The 18,042-nt window shown below is 33.5% G+C and overlaps 1 protein-coding gene and 1 long non-coding RNA gene across 3 annotated transcripts; one reads left to right on the top strand and one right to left on the bottom strand.

Moving 5' to 3' along the window:
* Window positions 1–485: 485 nt before the first annotated feature.
* Window positions 486–3,849, bottom strand: LOC115992823. 2 transcript variants are annotated; one of them, XR_004092679.1, is made up of 3 exons: window positions 3,767–3,849; window positions 1,452–1,829; window positions 486–745 (listed from the first exon to the last, which is right to left on the bottom strand). It is a non-coding gene; the product is annotated as an uncharacterized LOC115992823 (long non-coding RNA). The 2 variants fall into 2 exon arrangements; XR_004092678.1 differs by having other exon boundaries at window positions 1,452–3,806.
* Window positions 3,850–10,081: 6,232 nt separating this feature from the next.
* On the top strand, window positions 10,082–11,278 carry LOC115990281 (uncharacterized mitochondrial protein AtMg00810-like). Its single transcript, XM_031114129.1, has one exon. The coding sequence runs from the start codon at window positions 10,082–10,084 to the stop codon at window positions 11,276–11,278; it is 1,197 nt and encodes a 398-aa protein (XP_030969989.1).
* Window positions 11,279–18,042: the final 6,764 nt, after the last annotated feature.

The following is an 18,042-nucleotide window of genomic DNA, read 5'->3' as shown; positions in this document are numbered from 1 at the left end:
CTAATGAAAAAAAGCATTAAAAACCATCGAAAACGTATTTTTAACAGTTGAAATGATTGTAGAGAACCATTATTAACAACCGTATTTAGAATATTTTCCTATAGCCTTTGCAACCGTTAAAAAAAGTATTATCTATTTATCTTATTATTTTTATCCATAGGCATGATAAAGGATATCTTGAGATAAATTTCAAGAGTTTGTAGCTGTTGAAATAAGTATTTTTCATTTTAAAAAATAAATAAATAAATTTGGATGTGCTTTTTCACGTCGATCAAAATTTAATATCCTCATTTAAAATATAAACATAAATACATTTGTGCAATTCCAATTGTTACAAAGTAGTCCAATTGGAATATGAACACAGTTACAGTAAAACATAAAAAATTTCAGACGAGTACACAGCTAAGGTATAGCCAAATAACATCTTGTAATATCAATTGGATATCTGTATAAACCACTTAATTGGCGCATAACATAGCTAAGTCTTACTAAATAATCTCAACTGCTCAATGCATCAGGTGGTTACAGAGTTTAAGATTGCTCCATCGCTATCTAGATAGAACAATTGCCATCAATGACCAATTTCAGACTTTTACTACTATAATATAATTTACAAAAGGAATAATATCTTGGACATATGGCCACAATTTACATGTGTTTTAGCCAAAGCAAATGTAACAATATGAACAAATACAACTTACATTTGTCCCAAATTTTCCTGTTGCTCCTCACTACCTCCTGCTACCTACAATAAGGAAATTGCATAATGTTAGATTTTGCATACAAGACCACTATAATTATAGAATAAAGAAAAGAAAAAAGAAACTGAGTCCAGTGAATGCTCAAATGTGGGTCAACAATTATTTATGGACATTAATGCTTTATATATATATATATATATATATTGTATCGTTTAATAGACTTAACTCAAGACTAAAAACTATGCAGTCGCATGTAGCAGACAAAATATAAGAAACAAGTGTAATATCACAATAAGTGTGAGGTATAGGATATATAAGTGTTTTTTTTTTTTTTTTTTGGAAATTAGGTATATGGGTTACCCTTTGTGTATTGAAATTATGCAACTATTGCCATTGTTGAAAGTACAAAGTCGATCTGATAATAAGGAAAATTATAAGGTTTAATTTGTGGCAGTCTTAAATTTTAGAGTTTAATTAAAAGATTTAAGGTTTAATATGAAATTAGCCCTAATTTAGAGGCTTTAAAGCACAATTTACGATAGATTATAGGCTTTTTTTTTATGAGAGCTCAGATTTTGATTTCATATTAAAGTATATATTTAATTTGTAATAATCTTAATCTTCATGATTCAATTTGAAACTTTTGACCACTAAAATAAATTATTTAAAATGCACTTTACTAAAAAATAATTATACATTTAAAATACAACATGACCAAAAAGAACAATACTCTATGGTTATTGATCATACCTTGCTAGTGGCTATAATCATTTCAAATGCTTCTGTTCTATTTCTTTGCTGCTGCTAGAACATCATCTGGCTTTCTGAAGATGTCCTTCCTTCATGGGACATACCAGAGTTGACAAGCTTTTGGGTTCTTATAGAATAGTCTAATGAAGTTTCAATAAACATATACTGCCCCATTGAGGTGCGGTAGGACCAACCAGCATGAAACAAATAGCTTAGACATGAAAACCACAGGTCAGAAATGACGTTGTTAGATCTATGTTATGGATCTATATTAATCCATAATATAGATCTAACAAAGTCATCCCTACTAGTGGTTTGACCTAGTCTCACTCGAAATTGGGGATCTATCATTCTCTGCTTTAGACAGCTTTGAGTTACCTAAGTGAGCAATATAAATAAGTTAGTTAAATCAGAGTTCATTAAGAATAATAACCATTGTAGTACTGTTCTTTAAACTAATAATATATTAAAAATGACCCATAATTCTACAATTCTTAATTCTGCAGTAACAAAATTTCAATTGTATACACCTTATGACCTTTTTATTCTTTTTTGGATGAGTATATGATCTCTTGATCCATACTTCCCTGAGAACCTTTCTAATTTTTAATCTTTTCACCTTCTCCTTATGCCAAACACACCTAAAAGACCTAGTGCTTGGACCTAAGAGATATGAATCAGTTATATGCTGAGGAAATTTAGAGAAAATGGGTTGGGGGTAAATGGGGATGGACCTGTTAAATTTTTGATGAAGCAGAGATGGGGAAGAAAGTTTGTTCAGACACAAGTACAGAACAATATTGGAAGGGGTCTCACATTGGTGGCACAGGAATGGGAAAGGAGAAATTAGCCCCACCCCATTCTATTCCCTTTTAACAATGGTACATACTTAACCTAATCTTACAAAAATAATATAGAAATTACTTAAATTTCAAAACTATTTCCTAGAGTACCCATTTTTCTATCTCAAATTTCATGTGTGCGCGAACAAGCACACATGTATATTTGGAGTTTTCTTTGAGTAAAAAAGAAAGTCACTACAATATTTGGAGTAATTACAAATTGGTCAGGGAACAACATACAAAGACAACAGGTTTGTCCTGTATTAATGTGCTCTGTGCAAGAATTAAGAAAATGCCAAAATTTCATGCATTTCTTACTACCTCATGGGAAAGGTTGCCAACATAGAAAGAAGTGTATGCTAAACTGTTTTCAGGAGCCTCCTCATTGATATTCTCTTGGCTTCCATCGCAGAAACAAATAGAACAGAAGAAACTAGCTGACAAATTCCAGAGATTCCAAGCCAATTCTAGCCTGGAATATCTTAAATTAGAGAAAATGCTTTCGGACACAGCAGAAAATAATTCGAATTTAATGAAGCCACATAATACATGAGCTTAGCTCATCTGATACAACCTGACATCAATTCTGATACTCCTAAAGTTCTCGCGAGCCTATTGAGCTAAGAAATGTTCTAAGACATATCAAGGACATGAAGAAAAGGAGACTTCTTACCCATAGCCCTTTATTTTACTCATCATTGCATGCCAATGGTCCTTGGACCAAATGCCTCCTCCCCCACTGCCTGCCACCCCAGATTTTTCTTTTTGGGGGAAAAGGGAAGAGAAAGGGGCCGGTTGGTGGGATTCAATCCCATCTGAGTGCATGTGTTGTATGCATCGTGTATCCCTATCCTTCAATATCTCAATATAAATTGTCAAGGCTTATTGCATTGCACTCAATGACACCTTAAAGCATCTTAATTAGTAAATGTGAATGAACAATCCTAACAAATCCTAATTCGAAGCTTTTGAGTCTGCTACCCATTTCACTTTCCAGTCTATCAATGACTATTAGCTATTTTGTGAAACCATACAAATCCACAATTCTTATCTCCTTTGTGTGCCACACCTATTTTTTAATTTTACATATCCGTCAGTACCCATCTTCAAAACAACATACAGAACCTAGAACTAAAACGCCCACATTAAAACTACCATTATCATACAACAATTTCAACAAGAAGATGGAAAAAGAAAAACCATAAAATTGGATCTCCCTAGACCCATATCAAATCATTTAAAACAACCCCAAAATAGGCCATTTTTCAAGACATACATCATTGCAATAATTCAGGAAAAATGTTATCTGCAAGCACAAACTTAGCCTACTTTAACCAAGCAATCTAGGCACAATATATATCAGACCAACTAGTCGGTAATTAAGATCAAAGAAACAAAGCGAAATCAACCGAAGAACTCTGTTTGGCTGCCGAGAAAATAATAGAGAAATAGAAACCGAAAAAGAGAGAGAACCTGTGAGGAACCGATTAGGTTTCTGAGAGAAGTGAGGTAGCCCAAAATGCCATTAAGGGCGAATTTTGAAAACGCTTCAAGATTAGGGTCAACAGAGTAAATTAATCATTTTCAAAATCTTAAAATTTTAGCCTCTTTTGTCTCTATTTTAAAATTTTATTTATTTATTTATTTATTTTTTGGGAAACAGGTAACTACAAATTAAAATTTTACACCTCATTCTCCTAAAGATTACTACACTCTTTTAAAGATAATTTCTATTAATCCTGATTACTGATTCCTTTCAAATTCAAAATTTAAACATATCACAACTTCTCAAATAATAACTTTCATTTTTAAAATTTTTAATTCATTTTTTTAATTTTTTTAATTTTTAAAAAACATGTTCCCTACTCTCTGCCCAATTTATTTATTTATTTATTTTTGGGTAACTACTTTCAAACTTATTAACCATCTTTAAAAAAAAAATTAAAAATTTACACCTCATTCTCTTAAAGATTAGCACACTCTCTTAAAGATAACTTCCACTATTTAGATTATCGGTTCCTTTGAAATTCAAAATTTAAACATATCACAACTTCTCAAATAATAATTCCCATATTCTCAATAAAATTTTATCTAGAATGTTTTTTTTTTTTTTTTTAATACAAGATAGAAATTTTACTTTATTCTAATCTAAGTGTATATGTGTGTAAAGTTTCCTCCTAGAAACTTGAATTCCGGTCCTTACCCCCCACACTCTACAAACAATTATACTTATAAAATGACCATCGCATCAAAGATGTGCAGTGATTTTCTTGAATGTTTTAAACACTCACAATTTATTTATTTCTTATCAAGTTGTCCTAATTTTATTAAATGATTTTCTGAAATGTATTCAAAAGTTCTGTCTTGCACTCATGGCAAGTACTTTGGGATTTCTCATCCCCCTTTCTTTTTTTCTTTTTTTTTTTCTTTTGATAAATGATATTGCATCAAAACACAATTGCATAATTTAGATGTGACGCTTATCCGTGTTGCATTTTGGTTTTTCAGGTATTATAAATAAATACTTTTGTGTGTTTAAATAGAAGCAACAACATGAGAGAAATAGTCCTATAGGTACAAAATTTTGGCTTGAACTTTTATCAATTTATTTTCAAGAATGATGCAAAAAAAAAAAAAAGAAAAAAAAAGAAAAAAAGAATGATGCACTTCTCAGATTTGCTACCTAGCATTACTTGCGTATTTTCTCGTAAGTATATAAGACAATTTAACACTAAACTCCAAAAAAAAAGAAAAGAGAGAAGAAGAAGAAGAGAGAATTGAAGAAGAGCGATCATGGCAACGCGGCATAAAGTAGCATGTATGAAGTTTTTTTTTTTTTTTACAAGATAGAATTTCTATTCTAGCCTAATCTAAGTGTATATGTGTGTGAAGCTTCCTCCTGGAAACTTAAACTTCGGTCTTTACCCTTCACACCCCACAAGCATTTATATTTGTGGAGTGATCACCACACCAAGAGTTCGCGGTGGTAGCATGTGATCAAGTTAGTATAATCTAATGATGTTCCTAATTTCAACAATTGCGACTATTAATAAAAGGTTTAATTTATTTTGTCCACATCAATTAAATCATTGATAAAACTTTAACCCTATTTAATTTTTTTTTGACACCTTCCATTTTTTTTTTAACACTTATTTCAACCATTAACCAGTTATACCAACTGTGGATCGGAAATAAGTATGCTAATTTCCTTACTTTTATTCCATAGTTGCATACAACAGTAAAAAAATTAAGACTTACCAATACTTTTTAGTGACCGTGAATAAAAATGTTAAAAAAACTCAAGTGGTTTGTAATGATAAAAAAATAAAAAATCAAATAAAATACCAAAGAACGAAAAACGTTCTAAGTTCTTAAAGAAAATGCTAGTTGAATCATTATTTTGATTCACCAGATCATGTGAATGACCAAAAATCCTAAAGAAGGAAAGCCTTTCTAAGCTATTAAAGATAAGGCTAATCAGACCAACATTGGTCAGCCAGGTCAGGAGAATGACCAAAAATCCCATTGAAGAGACAAATTTCTAAGTGCTTAAAAGAAAAGGCTTATTAGATCATAAGACTGGACAACTGGGTCAAGAAAATAACCACAAAATACCAGAATTCTATGTCATTACATAAAGAGAAATGTTATATCTATAATATTTTCACAATATATTCACAATAAATTCTTAGTGACATGACAGGTTGTTACTAGTGGACAAAAAAGTAATTTCAGTAGTTGGTTTAAATTAGAATGAATAATAACTTACCACTTATGATTTGTTATAACAGTATTGTGAAAATGTTGTGAACACTTCTCAGCCTTTAAGTACAAAGTAGAAAGCTCAAGCTATAAAGGTCAAGAGAAAAGGCAAATTGTCACAACAATAATAAGTCAATCCTTTAACAAACATACTTCAACCCAAAAAAAAAAAAGGCCGAATAATACAACACTTGGTATATACACTATCTCTAAGCATATACAAAGAAGAATACTATCAGACAGTCAAGGATCAGAGAACAGAGAATAGGAAGAAAGGGAAGAAGGATAAATGACACAATGATAAGTTGAAGTTGCAAGAGGATTAGACCAGTAGCTAAACTACAAGCAGTTTATGTGTTAATTTAATTCAGTTGTATCACACGTGTTGTAACTAACCTTTGCACGTGTAGTAACTACTTCCCTCATAATTTGGTATAATTAGTTATGCTCTGTTTTGGGGGTTTAGGTTCCTAGCTTAGATGTAATTGTATAAAGCTCCAATTTTGTACAGATTCATTCATTACATCAATTAGAGAAAGTTCTTCATCTTTTCTCTCTCAATTTCTCTCTTTGTGTTCACACATCTTCTCTTTCCTTCGTCTTTACTTTCTTACATGGTATCAGAGCTCGAGCCTTCATCAATGGCGTTGAATACTCAGACTGGTTCATCTTCTTCTTCTCAGCGAGAATTGTCTCCAATGGAAGATCCACGAAGTCCATTTTTCTTGCATCATGGTGAAACACCAGGTGCAATTCTGGTTACTTAACCATTAACTAAGGATAACTACCCTACTTGGGTCAGAGCAATGAGAATGGCTTTGGATGCCAAAAGCAAGCTTGGCTTTGTTGATGGTTCTGTCAATGCTTCAATGGCAGTCACATCACTAGAGCAGCAAGCTTGGTCCAAGTGCAATTCAATGATCTCCTTTTGGATCTTGAATTCAGTTTCTTCTCATCTCATTGCTAGTGTGATTCATAGAGACACAGCATTTGAAGTATGGAATACTCTCAAGAAATGAGTCTCTCAAGCCAATGGACCAAGAATCTCTCAGCTTCAAAAGCAAATCTCAACTATAATGCAAGGTGCTGTTACGGTAACAGGTTTCTTCACTGATCTTCAAGCTGCTTGGGATCAACTATTGAATTTCAGGCCTTTACCATGTTGCTCATGTGGCAAGTGCACCTGTGGTGTGAATGATAAAATCAGAGCTTTTCAGCATCAAGATTCTCTCATGCAGATTCTAAATGGCTTGAATGATTCTTACTCTCAAGTCAAAACACAAATCCACATGATGGAGCCTAGTCCTTCGATTGATAAGGCATTTTCCTTAGTGATTCAAGAGGAAAGGCAAAGGTGTTAGGGTTTTATTGTTGCTCCTTTAGTTGAATCAATTGCTCTTGCAATCAAGAATCAAGGGTTCAATCAAGGAAATTCATTTCCAGGGAACAATAGCAAGAATATCAAAGGAAACAATGCAAAAGGGAGGCTTGTGTGTAGTCATTGTGGGAAGGTTGTTCATGTTATGGAGAAATGTTACAAACTAGTAGGTTTTCCTCCTGGTTCCAAGTAGAAAGGTAGAGTGGCTATGGCCAATCAAGTCTTGGTTGAAGGTGATCAAGGCAATTCTGATGTTCAGTAGGTCAATTCCTTCCCTTTCACTTCAGAGCAGTATCAACAACTAATTTCAATGCTCAGCTCTCATGTATCCACATTTGGTGGTGCTAATGATGCCTTACACTCAACCAATTCTGCCCTTTCAAGTAATGTGTGTAATGCTTGGTCAGATTCTGTTTCCTTAGACTTGCATCATTCAATTTTTGCTATTAATCCTGTCAATAAGGTTGCTTATGGTAATGATGTATGGGTTCTTGACACTGGGGCCATAGACCATATGGTCCATTCTTTATCTTTGTTTACACATATCATTAGTTCCATTTCAACATTTGTTCAATTGCCTAATGGTGAAAAGGTTACTATTACACATATAGGTACAATCCAAGTTACTTCAACTTTGATTCTTGAAAATGTACTATGTGTTCCCTCTTTCACTTTCAATTTGATATCAGTCAACCAATTAACCAAAACTCTATCATGTTGTCTTATTTTTCTCTCCAATTTGTGTTTCATACAGGACCTTACTTGTCGGAGAACAATTGGAGTGGGTGAATTGCACGACAATTTGTTCTTATTGCACACTACATCATCTTGCAAGTCTGTTTCAGAAGCTTCTTCAGTTCTTGAGTCTGTTTTTCAATCTTTTGTTAATTCTGTGTTAGATTCTATGTCAACTCCTAGTGTTACTAAGCCATATCTTTGGCATATGAGGCTAGGTCATGTCTTTGATAATAAGCTTCATGCTTTACACAGTTATCTTCTTGATGTATATACTTTTCATAGTAATAAAAACTGTGTTCTTTGTCCAATTGCAAAACAGAAATGACTTCCATTTCCTTCTTTTAATCATGTTTTAGATAATGCTTTTGATTTGATCCATTGTGATGTTTGGGGACCATTTGCTAGGTTCACTCATGATGGTTTTAGATACCTCCTTACCATTGTGGATGATGCCACAAGATCCACTTGGGTTTACCTTATGAAATCAAAATATGACACTAGACCTTTGCTAATCTCATTTTATAACATGATTAACACACAATTTCATACCAATATTAAGATCATTAGAACTGACAATGCTCCTGAATTCTTTATAAAGTATTTTTATGCTAAACATGGCATTATTCATCAACATTCATGTGTTGCCACTCCACAACAAAATTCAGTTGTGGAAAGGAAACACCAGCACATTTTAAGCATTGCAAGAGCATTAAAATTTCAATCTAATGTTCCTAATTCTTATTGGAGTGAATGTGTGTTAACTGCTGTTCACATCATTAATAGGTTGCCTTCTAAGCTCTTAAATCACAAAACTCCATTTGAAAAACTCTATGGCAAACCTCCTTCTTATGCTCATTTGAAAGTATTTGGTTGCCTTTGTTTTGCATCCACTTTGTCTCATAATAGGTCCAAATTTGAACCAAGGTCCTCTTCTTATGTTTTTCTTGGTTACCCCTTTGGTGTTAAAGGTTACAAGTTACTTGATTTAACTACCAAAAGGATTTTTGTCTCTAGAGATGTTCATTTCCTTGAAATTGTGTTTCCTTTTATTTCACCTTCTCATTTTTTCTCACCTCACACTAGCATCCCTTTACCTCATCTTTTCCCTTCAGTGGCTTAACCACCTACTTCCTTGCTTGATTTTCCTACTTCAAACCCTTCTTCTGCTTCCCTTCCTCAGGTTTACAATGATAATCTTGGTAGTGTTTCTAATGCTGACATTCCTTTTGCTCCTGCTATTTCTTTAGATGAGGATTCTGTGTTACCTGTTGAGGATTTTGCAGATTCTTCAGCCCTAAATCCATCTCCATCTATCCCACCTGACCTTCCTTCCAATATTGTACCACCTGCTTCTTTGAGGAAGTCTTCCAGGGTGTCTAAACCACCTTTATACTTGCAGGATTATAAGTGTAGCACCATTGTCAGTAATCACCTCATTTCTTCTCTTCCTGCCAATAAGTCAGGTATACACTATCACTTGTCCACTTACCTTGATTCCTCTAAATTGTCTTCCAATTATGCCCATTTTTGTTCTCTCATTTCTGCCATTCCTGAGCCTACATCTTACCATAAGGCAACACAAGATCCTAACTGGCAGGATGCTATGGCATTTGAAATTGCTGCTCTGGAAGCAAATCAGACCTGGACTATAACTCCATTACCTTCTCATAAAAGGGATATTGGTTGTAAATGGGTTTATAGGGTTAAATATAATGTTGATGGCTCCTTGGACAAATACAAGGCTAGGCTTGTTGCCAAGGGTTTTACTTAAAAAATTGGTTTGGACTTCACTGATACCTTTTCTCCTGTTGCCAAACTCACTATTGTTAAGACTTTGCTTGCTAGTTCTGCTGTGAGAGGTTGGCTGTGAACAATCCTTTCTTAATGGCGACCTTCATGAAGAGGTGTATATGCAGTTACCTCAAGGCTTTCACAGTAAGGGGGAGAACCTAGTTTGCAAGCTTAACAAGTCATTGTATGGCCTCAAGCAAGCATCAAGGCAGTGGTACTCGAAGTTTTCCACATACATTTTTAAGTATGGATTCAAGCAATCAAAATCTGATTACTCTTTGTTCACTAAGAAGTTTAATCAGACTTTTATAGCATTGCTAGTTTATGTTGATGACATCCTTATTGCAAGTAATGATGTTCAAGAAGTTGAAGACCTCAAGAGTTATTTGAATCATGATTTTAAGTTGAATGACCTTGGTAATCTAAAATATTTTCTTGGTCTTGAGGTGGCTAGATTAGAAAAGGGGATTTCATTGTGCCAAAGAAAGTATGCACTAGGGGTTCTTAAAGATGCTGGTATGACAAGTTGTAAGCCTAGCAAAGTGCCAATGGAACAAAACTTGAAATTAAGAAAGTATCGAGGAGATTTATTGCCCGATCTTGGTGTTTATAGAAGGCTAGTTGGAAGGTTGCTATATCTGACTATAACAAGACCAGACATCACAAATCCAGTCCACAAACTAAGCCAATTCATGGCCAAGCCCAGAAAACCACATCTTGATGCAGCCTACAAAATATTGCAGTACATTAAAGGGTGTCCTAGTCAAGGCATTCTCTTATCATCAAAATCAGACTTGCATTTGAAAGCTTACACAGATGCAGATTGGGCATCTTGTGTAGACACTAAGAGATCCACTACAGGATTTTGTGTGTTCTTAGGAGATTCATTGGTCTCATGGAAGTCAAAGAAACAATCTATAGTTTCTAGATCCTCAACTGAAGCTGAGTATAGAGCAATGGCTTTAACTGTTTGTGAGATGACTTGGTTGCTAGCTCTATTGAAAGATTTAGAAGTTCATCACCCACAACCTGGTATGCTTTTTTGTGATAATCAGGCATCAATTTATATTGGTGAGAATCCTGTCTTTCATGAAAGGACAAAGTATATAGAGGTAGAGTTTCATTTGGTTAGGGATAAGGTAAAAGAAAAGGTGATACGTTTGTTCTTTAGTCCTACACATACACAGCTAGTAGACTTGTTTACCAAAGCACTTAGTAGTCAACGGTTGAGGTCCTTACTTTCCAAGATGAGTATATTGAACATACACAGCACTGAATCTCATCTTGAAGGGGAGTATCAGATAGTCAAGGATTAGAGAATAGAGCATAGGAAGAAAGGGAAGAAGGATAAACGACACAATGATAAGTTGAAGCTGCAAGAGGATTAGATCAGTAGCTAAACTACAAGTAGTTTAGGTGTTAATTTAATTTAGTTGTATCACACGTGTTGTAACTAATCTTTGCACGTATAGTAACTACTTCCCTCATAATTTGGTATAATTAGTTGTGCTCTGTTTTAGGGGTTTAGGTTCCTAGCTTAGATGTAATTGTATAAAACTCCAATTATGTACAGATTCATTCATTACATCAATTAGAGAAAGTTCTTCATCTTTTCTCTCTTAATTTCTCTATCTGTGTTCACACATCTTCTCTTTCCTTCGTCTTTACTTTCTTACAAATACATATTCCAAAGAAGTGGAAGTGGAAATTCTACAAAGAATGCAACACTTGGATATTCCAAAGAATACATATTCTTGTTTAATTTTTTGGATCAAAAGAAGTGGAAATTCTGCTGCTCATGAGGTAGCAAAGTATGCGTTAGTGTCCTTAGTTTCTTTATGTTTGTTCTCGGACAATCTTTTAGCCAGTGTGGCTTTAGCTTGTAAGGAAGATGCCAGTCTTTGTTAGTTTCCTTTTTTTGAATTTCATTGCAGCTTATCAAAAACAAAAAAAGAAAAAGAAAAAAAGAATACATATTCCAAATACATGAAGTGTGACAAGCAAGTGAAGCAAATAAAACTAAATTGAAGGCAAGACGGCCAAAATATAATTACAATTTGATCTCTGAATATGTTCAAATAAGTTTTCAAGCATGCGTGGTCAAAGTGCTCTAGGATATAGCCTTCTTCCATGGAAAGCCCTTTAAAGTTTGAAGTACAACATAAATAAGTAATCCGCTAATGAGTTGAGACCATATGCAATACTTTATTCAATGAGAGAATTTATTATGTTCAAGGATAACTAATTTAGTAAAAGGATCAATGTTGTTTAGGTCTTGACACTTAAGTGTTTAGGGCAAGTGTTTGAGTGTTTGGGAAATAGGATTGATAATGAACAATGTTAGAGTTTCGGTTAAAATAGGAATGGGTGCAAGGGTTGCGCTATGTATAGAAACCCTTGATCAAGCTGGCAAAATTTTATGTATTTTATTTTATTTCACCCTCCTAAAATAAAATTTTTAACATGTGACTCAAAATCTTTTTTTTTTTTACACGAATTTTTTTTTAAGCCCAGTTGAAATAAGCTTAAATATGATCCTCTTAACAATATTTTGGTCTTTTTAAATACACAAAAAAGTCCAACGATAAACCAATTTTATTTAAAATCTTGGAAGGAATAGCTTGTAAGAATAAATTGTTTCATTTGATAACGTATCCATTTGATAACTTCATATATGTTATGGTTTAATAAGAAGTTACATGATCTTAAAACATTGGTTAATGGAGAAGTAAATTTCCTAAGTAACTCCAACTTTGATGGGTAAGTGGAGGTTATAGATACAAGGAATTTGGTCCTCTCTCTACCTATAAAAGAGACATTCAGCTACTCCATCAAATACACTGAATAGTTAAAGAGAAAAGAGGATCAAGAGAGAGAAACCAATTCTATTAGAATTAAGTGCCTGTTTATACTAAGACTTGATCTTAAGAAAATCTCAGCAATGGATCAAGGTAAGCTTTATAATAATCAATTTGTGTATTTGTGAAATCATGATAATTCAAGATCCTAAAATTTATATTATACTTGTTTATAATCTAACATCATAAAGAAAACATTTGCATGTGGTATCAGAGCTTGTGTTTTAGAATTATCATGTTTTTCCATTAAAAGATTTATAAAGAATTATAGTTTCCATTATCATGATTGTGATTTTGGATTTGTGAAAGCAATTAACGTCTTCTATATGATTATGGTTCAAGTTTGGATAATATGAAATTTGTTTTTCCAATAGTTAATAACTTTTGGGGCATTACAAATATCTACAATATTTGGTTGTAGTCTATTTAATTGTTTATTTAAAGATTAAAAACTTTAATGTTTAATGTTTAAAAAAAAAAAATCAAATCTTAAATTGAGAATATAATATCATCTGACATTCATGAATAGTTATGGTATAAACTCTTTTGTTCTTTGAGATTGTCAGTTATTGTTCTTTATTAATTTTTCCACGTTATGTTCACTCTTTTAAATGCAATGAATGTTGTAATAAACTACTAATATTATCAAGACTATAACTTATTGTTCTATCAAGTATTTCATTGATGTCTTTTATGAAAGAGGAGACTTATTTGTTTCAATGTAAACATATATAGCACAAACTTTTATATCTGTATTACAGTAATGAATTACATTAATTTAATGTTTATGCAAGGTCATTAATTTTGATTTGGAGTTTGTATTTTGATACGTTTTGGTAGTCACCAAAGTGGCCCAAACGGAAAGACACATAGATAACAAGTCAAAATAATTGTAATTTAACACATATTCCCTAGTGTTAAAAATTAGTGACTTTGCAAATCACAATTTTTTAATTACAAGAATATTAGGTTGGCCCAAAGGTGCACCACTTTCAAGTGATTAATAAATTGGAATAGGATAGTTGATGGATATTCATGGTTGAGATTAGAACGGATACCCAAAGGTAACAGACCAACTTAATTATGAATATTTTATTAATTTGTCCTATTTGGTGAAAGGGAATCACCATAACTGTTTAATAGTTTACCATAAGAATAGCCCGAAGGTGATCACGATAATACTATTTATCATTGTTTAAACATGTGTTTCATTTTGGTTTATCCTTAATTGATAACTCTTAGCACTAATGTAGTGAGCATATATTATTACTTTGTTTGAAGTATCAGTCCCTATTTCACTACATTCGCATGCTTCATCTATTCCCAAGCTGAATGGAACAAATTTCTTAGATTGGAAAGAGCAGGTTCAGTTTCACCTTGGTGTACTGGATCTTGATATAGCACTTGGATTTGAGAAACCATCTGCTCTTACTGATACAAGCAGTGCAGAAGAAAAGGCTTTCTACAAAGCAAGGGAAAAATCAAATAGACTAAGTATTATGTTTATGCGAATGACCATTGATGGGAAAGACAAATGTATCTCGTCCTTGGTGATCGTCCATAAAACCTGAACTCATCCTTGAGTAGTCATCCACAGGATGTAATGCACCCTAATAGCCAAACCTACTACTCATCCACTATCATTCATAGGTCCTTAAGAGAAGCTCGTCTAAACCAAGCAAGGTCGTCCTGATACGGACGACCCTTAACGCAAGATTCGTCTACATGAGCTTGTGAACCGTACCACGTGGTGAGATCCTGACACATCATTATAACCTGCTGTCAAACATTTAACTTCCAATGGCAGTTATGGAAGATGAGAGCAAATATCCCAACTTCTATAGCGGTTATGAGAAGCGAGTGTAAACCCTCTGACCTCCACAAATGTGGGGGAAGTTACAAGACAAGTAACCACTCCCATAGCACTATATAGGCACTCATCCCCGACAAAGAAAAGTAAGTTTTTTCCTTGTTACACAATTCCCAGAAATTTGGAGTTTTAAGAGAGAAACTAACTTCATCATCAGAGGGTTTGTAGCCGGTCAATCCCAGTCTCCCTTGATTTTTTGTTTTTTTTTTTTAAGCCCTTCAAATCATTCAAGCCTGAAGCATCTAGCCTACTGATTTTTAGAGCATTATCAACCATAGCAAACAATATCAAGACAACATAGCAAATAAGTCCCTTGTAGGGACATTAATGGCTAACTTACCACCATGAAATTTGATGGTAAGCGTGGGATACAAGAGCACGCCATTGAAATGACTAATTTGGCTGCTCAATTAAAAACTCTAGGGATGAATGTAAATGAGTTTTTTCTCCTTGAATTTATATTGAATTCCTTGCCTCCTCAGTATGAGCCATTTCAAATTAATTACAACAATATGAAAGATAAGTGGAATGTAAATCAATTGGCCATTATGCTTAATCAAGAAGAGTCAAGACTCAAGCAACTTGAGCAACATTCAATTCATCTCATAAATCAAGAAGTTGAAAGAAAATGGAGGAAGCCTAAAAAAGGCTTAAAGCATGGATCACACAAAGCAAGTGATCCTAATCCAAATGGTCAGCCTCAAAAGAAGGAAAATGATGATTATAAATGTCATTTCTGTAAAGTCGGGACATTTTAGGAAAGATTGCCCAAAACATAGGCAATGATTTGAAAGAAAAGGTAAATCTTTAATTAAAGGTTATATTTATGTATGTTTTGAATCAAACCTAACTAAAGTTCCTTCTAATCCTTGGTTTTTGAGGCTACTATTCATATTTCAAATACGATGCAGGGATTTCTTTCAATCCAGACCATAAATCCAAATAAGAATTTTGTATTGATGGGAACAGGTGAAAGCACCAATTGAAGCCATTGGTACTTATCATTTATTTCTAGATACCAATAAACACATAGATTTGTTTCAAACATTTTCTGTTCCTTCTTTTTTTAGAAATTTAGTCTCTTTGCCTAAACTTGATCTTGATGGATATTTCATAAAATTTGGGAATAAAAGTTTTCTTTTATTTAAGAATACCTCTTTTGTTGGTTATGGTATTCTTTCTGATGGTTTGTACAAATTTAACCTTCATAATGAATTCGCTGAAACCCTTCTCACATTGCATTGTAGTATTGGTACTAAACATAGACCAATTAATGAAAATTCCTCAAATTTGTGGTGTAAAAGGTTGGGACACATTTCCAAAGAAAGTTTAGAGAGACTAGTAAAAGATGAGGATTCTCCCAAACCTAGATTTTACTGATCTTGGTGTGTGTGTGGATTGTATTAAGGGCAAACAAACAAAACACACTAAGAAAGGTGCCACAAGAAGTACAGAGCTTCTTGAAATTATCCATATGGACATTTGTGGGCCTTTTGAAGCTCCATCTTTCAGTAAAAAAAAAATATTTTATCACTTTTATAGATGATTTTTCACATTATACTTATATTTATCTATTGCATGAAAAATCTTAAGCAGTGGAAGTCCTTGCGGAGTACATTACTAAGGTAGAAAGGAAATTAAAAAGAAAAGTGAAAATCATTAGATTAGATAGAGGTGGTGAATATTATGGAAAGTATGATGAATTAGGGCAATGCCCAGGCCCATTTGCTAAACTCCTTGAAAAGCATGACATTTGTGCACAATATACTATGCTGAGAACACCACAACAAAATGGTGTAGCTGAAAGACGCAATCGTATTCTAATGGATATGGTTAGGAGTATGTTAAGTAATTCCACATTACCCTTATCATTGTGGATGTATGCTCTTAAGACCGCTAATACTTATTAAATCGAGTTCTTAGTAAGGCAGTTCCAAAAACCCCTTTTGAACTGTGGACATGAAGGAAACCTAGTTAAGACACTTGCATGTTTAGGGTTCTCCAGCGGAGGCTAGAATTTATAATCCACTTGAAAAGAAATTAGATTCAAGAACAATTAGTGGTTACTTTATAGGTTACCCTGGAAAGTCTAAAGGGTATAGGTTCCACTGTCCTAACCATAGTACAAGAATTGTGGAAACTGGTAATGCCAGATTCATTGAAAATGGTGAAATCAGTGGGAGTGATAATCTACAAAATGTGGATGTTGAAGAAGTTAGGGTACAAGTTCCACTACCTATAACTTTAAATTAAATTGTTGTTCCAACAATTGTTGAATAGCCAAACAATGTTGAACAACAAATTAATGAACCACTACTCCATAATGAGATGCTCTCCAATGAACAGGTGGTAGAAGAACCATAAGAAATAGCATTAAGAAGATCTCAAAAAGAAAGAAAGTCTACTATTTTCTGATGATTATATGGTTTATCTACATTTATCTGATTTTGATATAAGAACAAGTAAGGATCCATTTTCGTTTTCACAAGCCATAAAAAGTATTGATTTTATTAAATGGATGGATGCCGTGAAAGGTGAAATGAAAGCAATGGACCAAAATAATGTCTGGGAGCTCGTCGAATTGCTTGAAGGATACAAGAAAGTTGGTAGTAAGTGGGTCTTTAAGACCAAGCGTGACTCTAAGGGCAATATCGAACAATTTAAAGTTAGACTTGTGGCCAAAGGTTTCATTCAAAAAGAGGGCATTGATTACCAAGAGACCTTCTCCCCTGTATCCAAGAAGGACTCACTTAGAATCATTTTGGCAATGGTAGCTCATTATGATTTGTAGTTGCATCAAATGGTTGTGAAAACTACTTTCCTGAATGGGAGTTTAGAAGAGGATGTCTATATGGATCAACCTGAAGGTTTCTCTATTAAAGGTAAGGAACACTTAACTTGCAAACCTAAGAAGTCAATATACGAATTTAAAAAGCTTCCCAATAATGGTATCTTAAATTTAATGATACCATTACATCTTTTGGATTTAAGGGAAACACTGTTGATTGGTGTAATTATCTGAAGGTTAGTGGGAGTAAGTTTATATTTTTAATTTTGTATGTTGATGATATTTTGCTTGCTAGTAGTGATATTGGTTTATTGCATGAAACCAAGAAGTTTCTCCCTAAGAACTTTGAAATGAAAGATATGGGTGAGGCAACTTATGTGATAGGAATAGAAATGTTTTGAGATAGATCACGTGAACCATTAGGGTTGTCTCAGAAAGCATATATTGAAAGAGTTCTAGAGAGATTCAATATGGAGAAATGTTCTGCTGGGGTTGCCCTAATTCAAAAAAGGAGACAAATTCAACCTTATGCAATGCCTACAAAATGAATGGGAACGGAAACAA

The sequence above is a fragment of the Quercus lobata genome, chromosome 5 (assembly GCF_001633185.2).
Source record: "Quercus lobata isolate SW786 chromosome 5, ValleyOak3.0 Primary Assembly, whole genome shotgun sequence".
Classification (NCBI taxonomy): Eukaryota; Viridiplantae; Streptophyta; class Magnoliopsida; order Fagales; family Fagaceae; genus Quercus; species Quercus lobata.
This window is presented reverse-complemented; position numbering and strand designations above follow the sequence as displayed.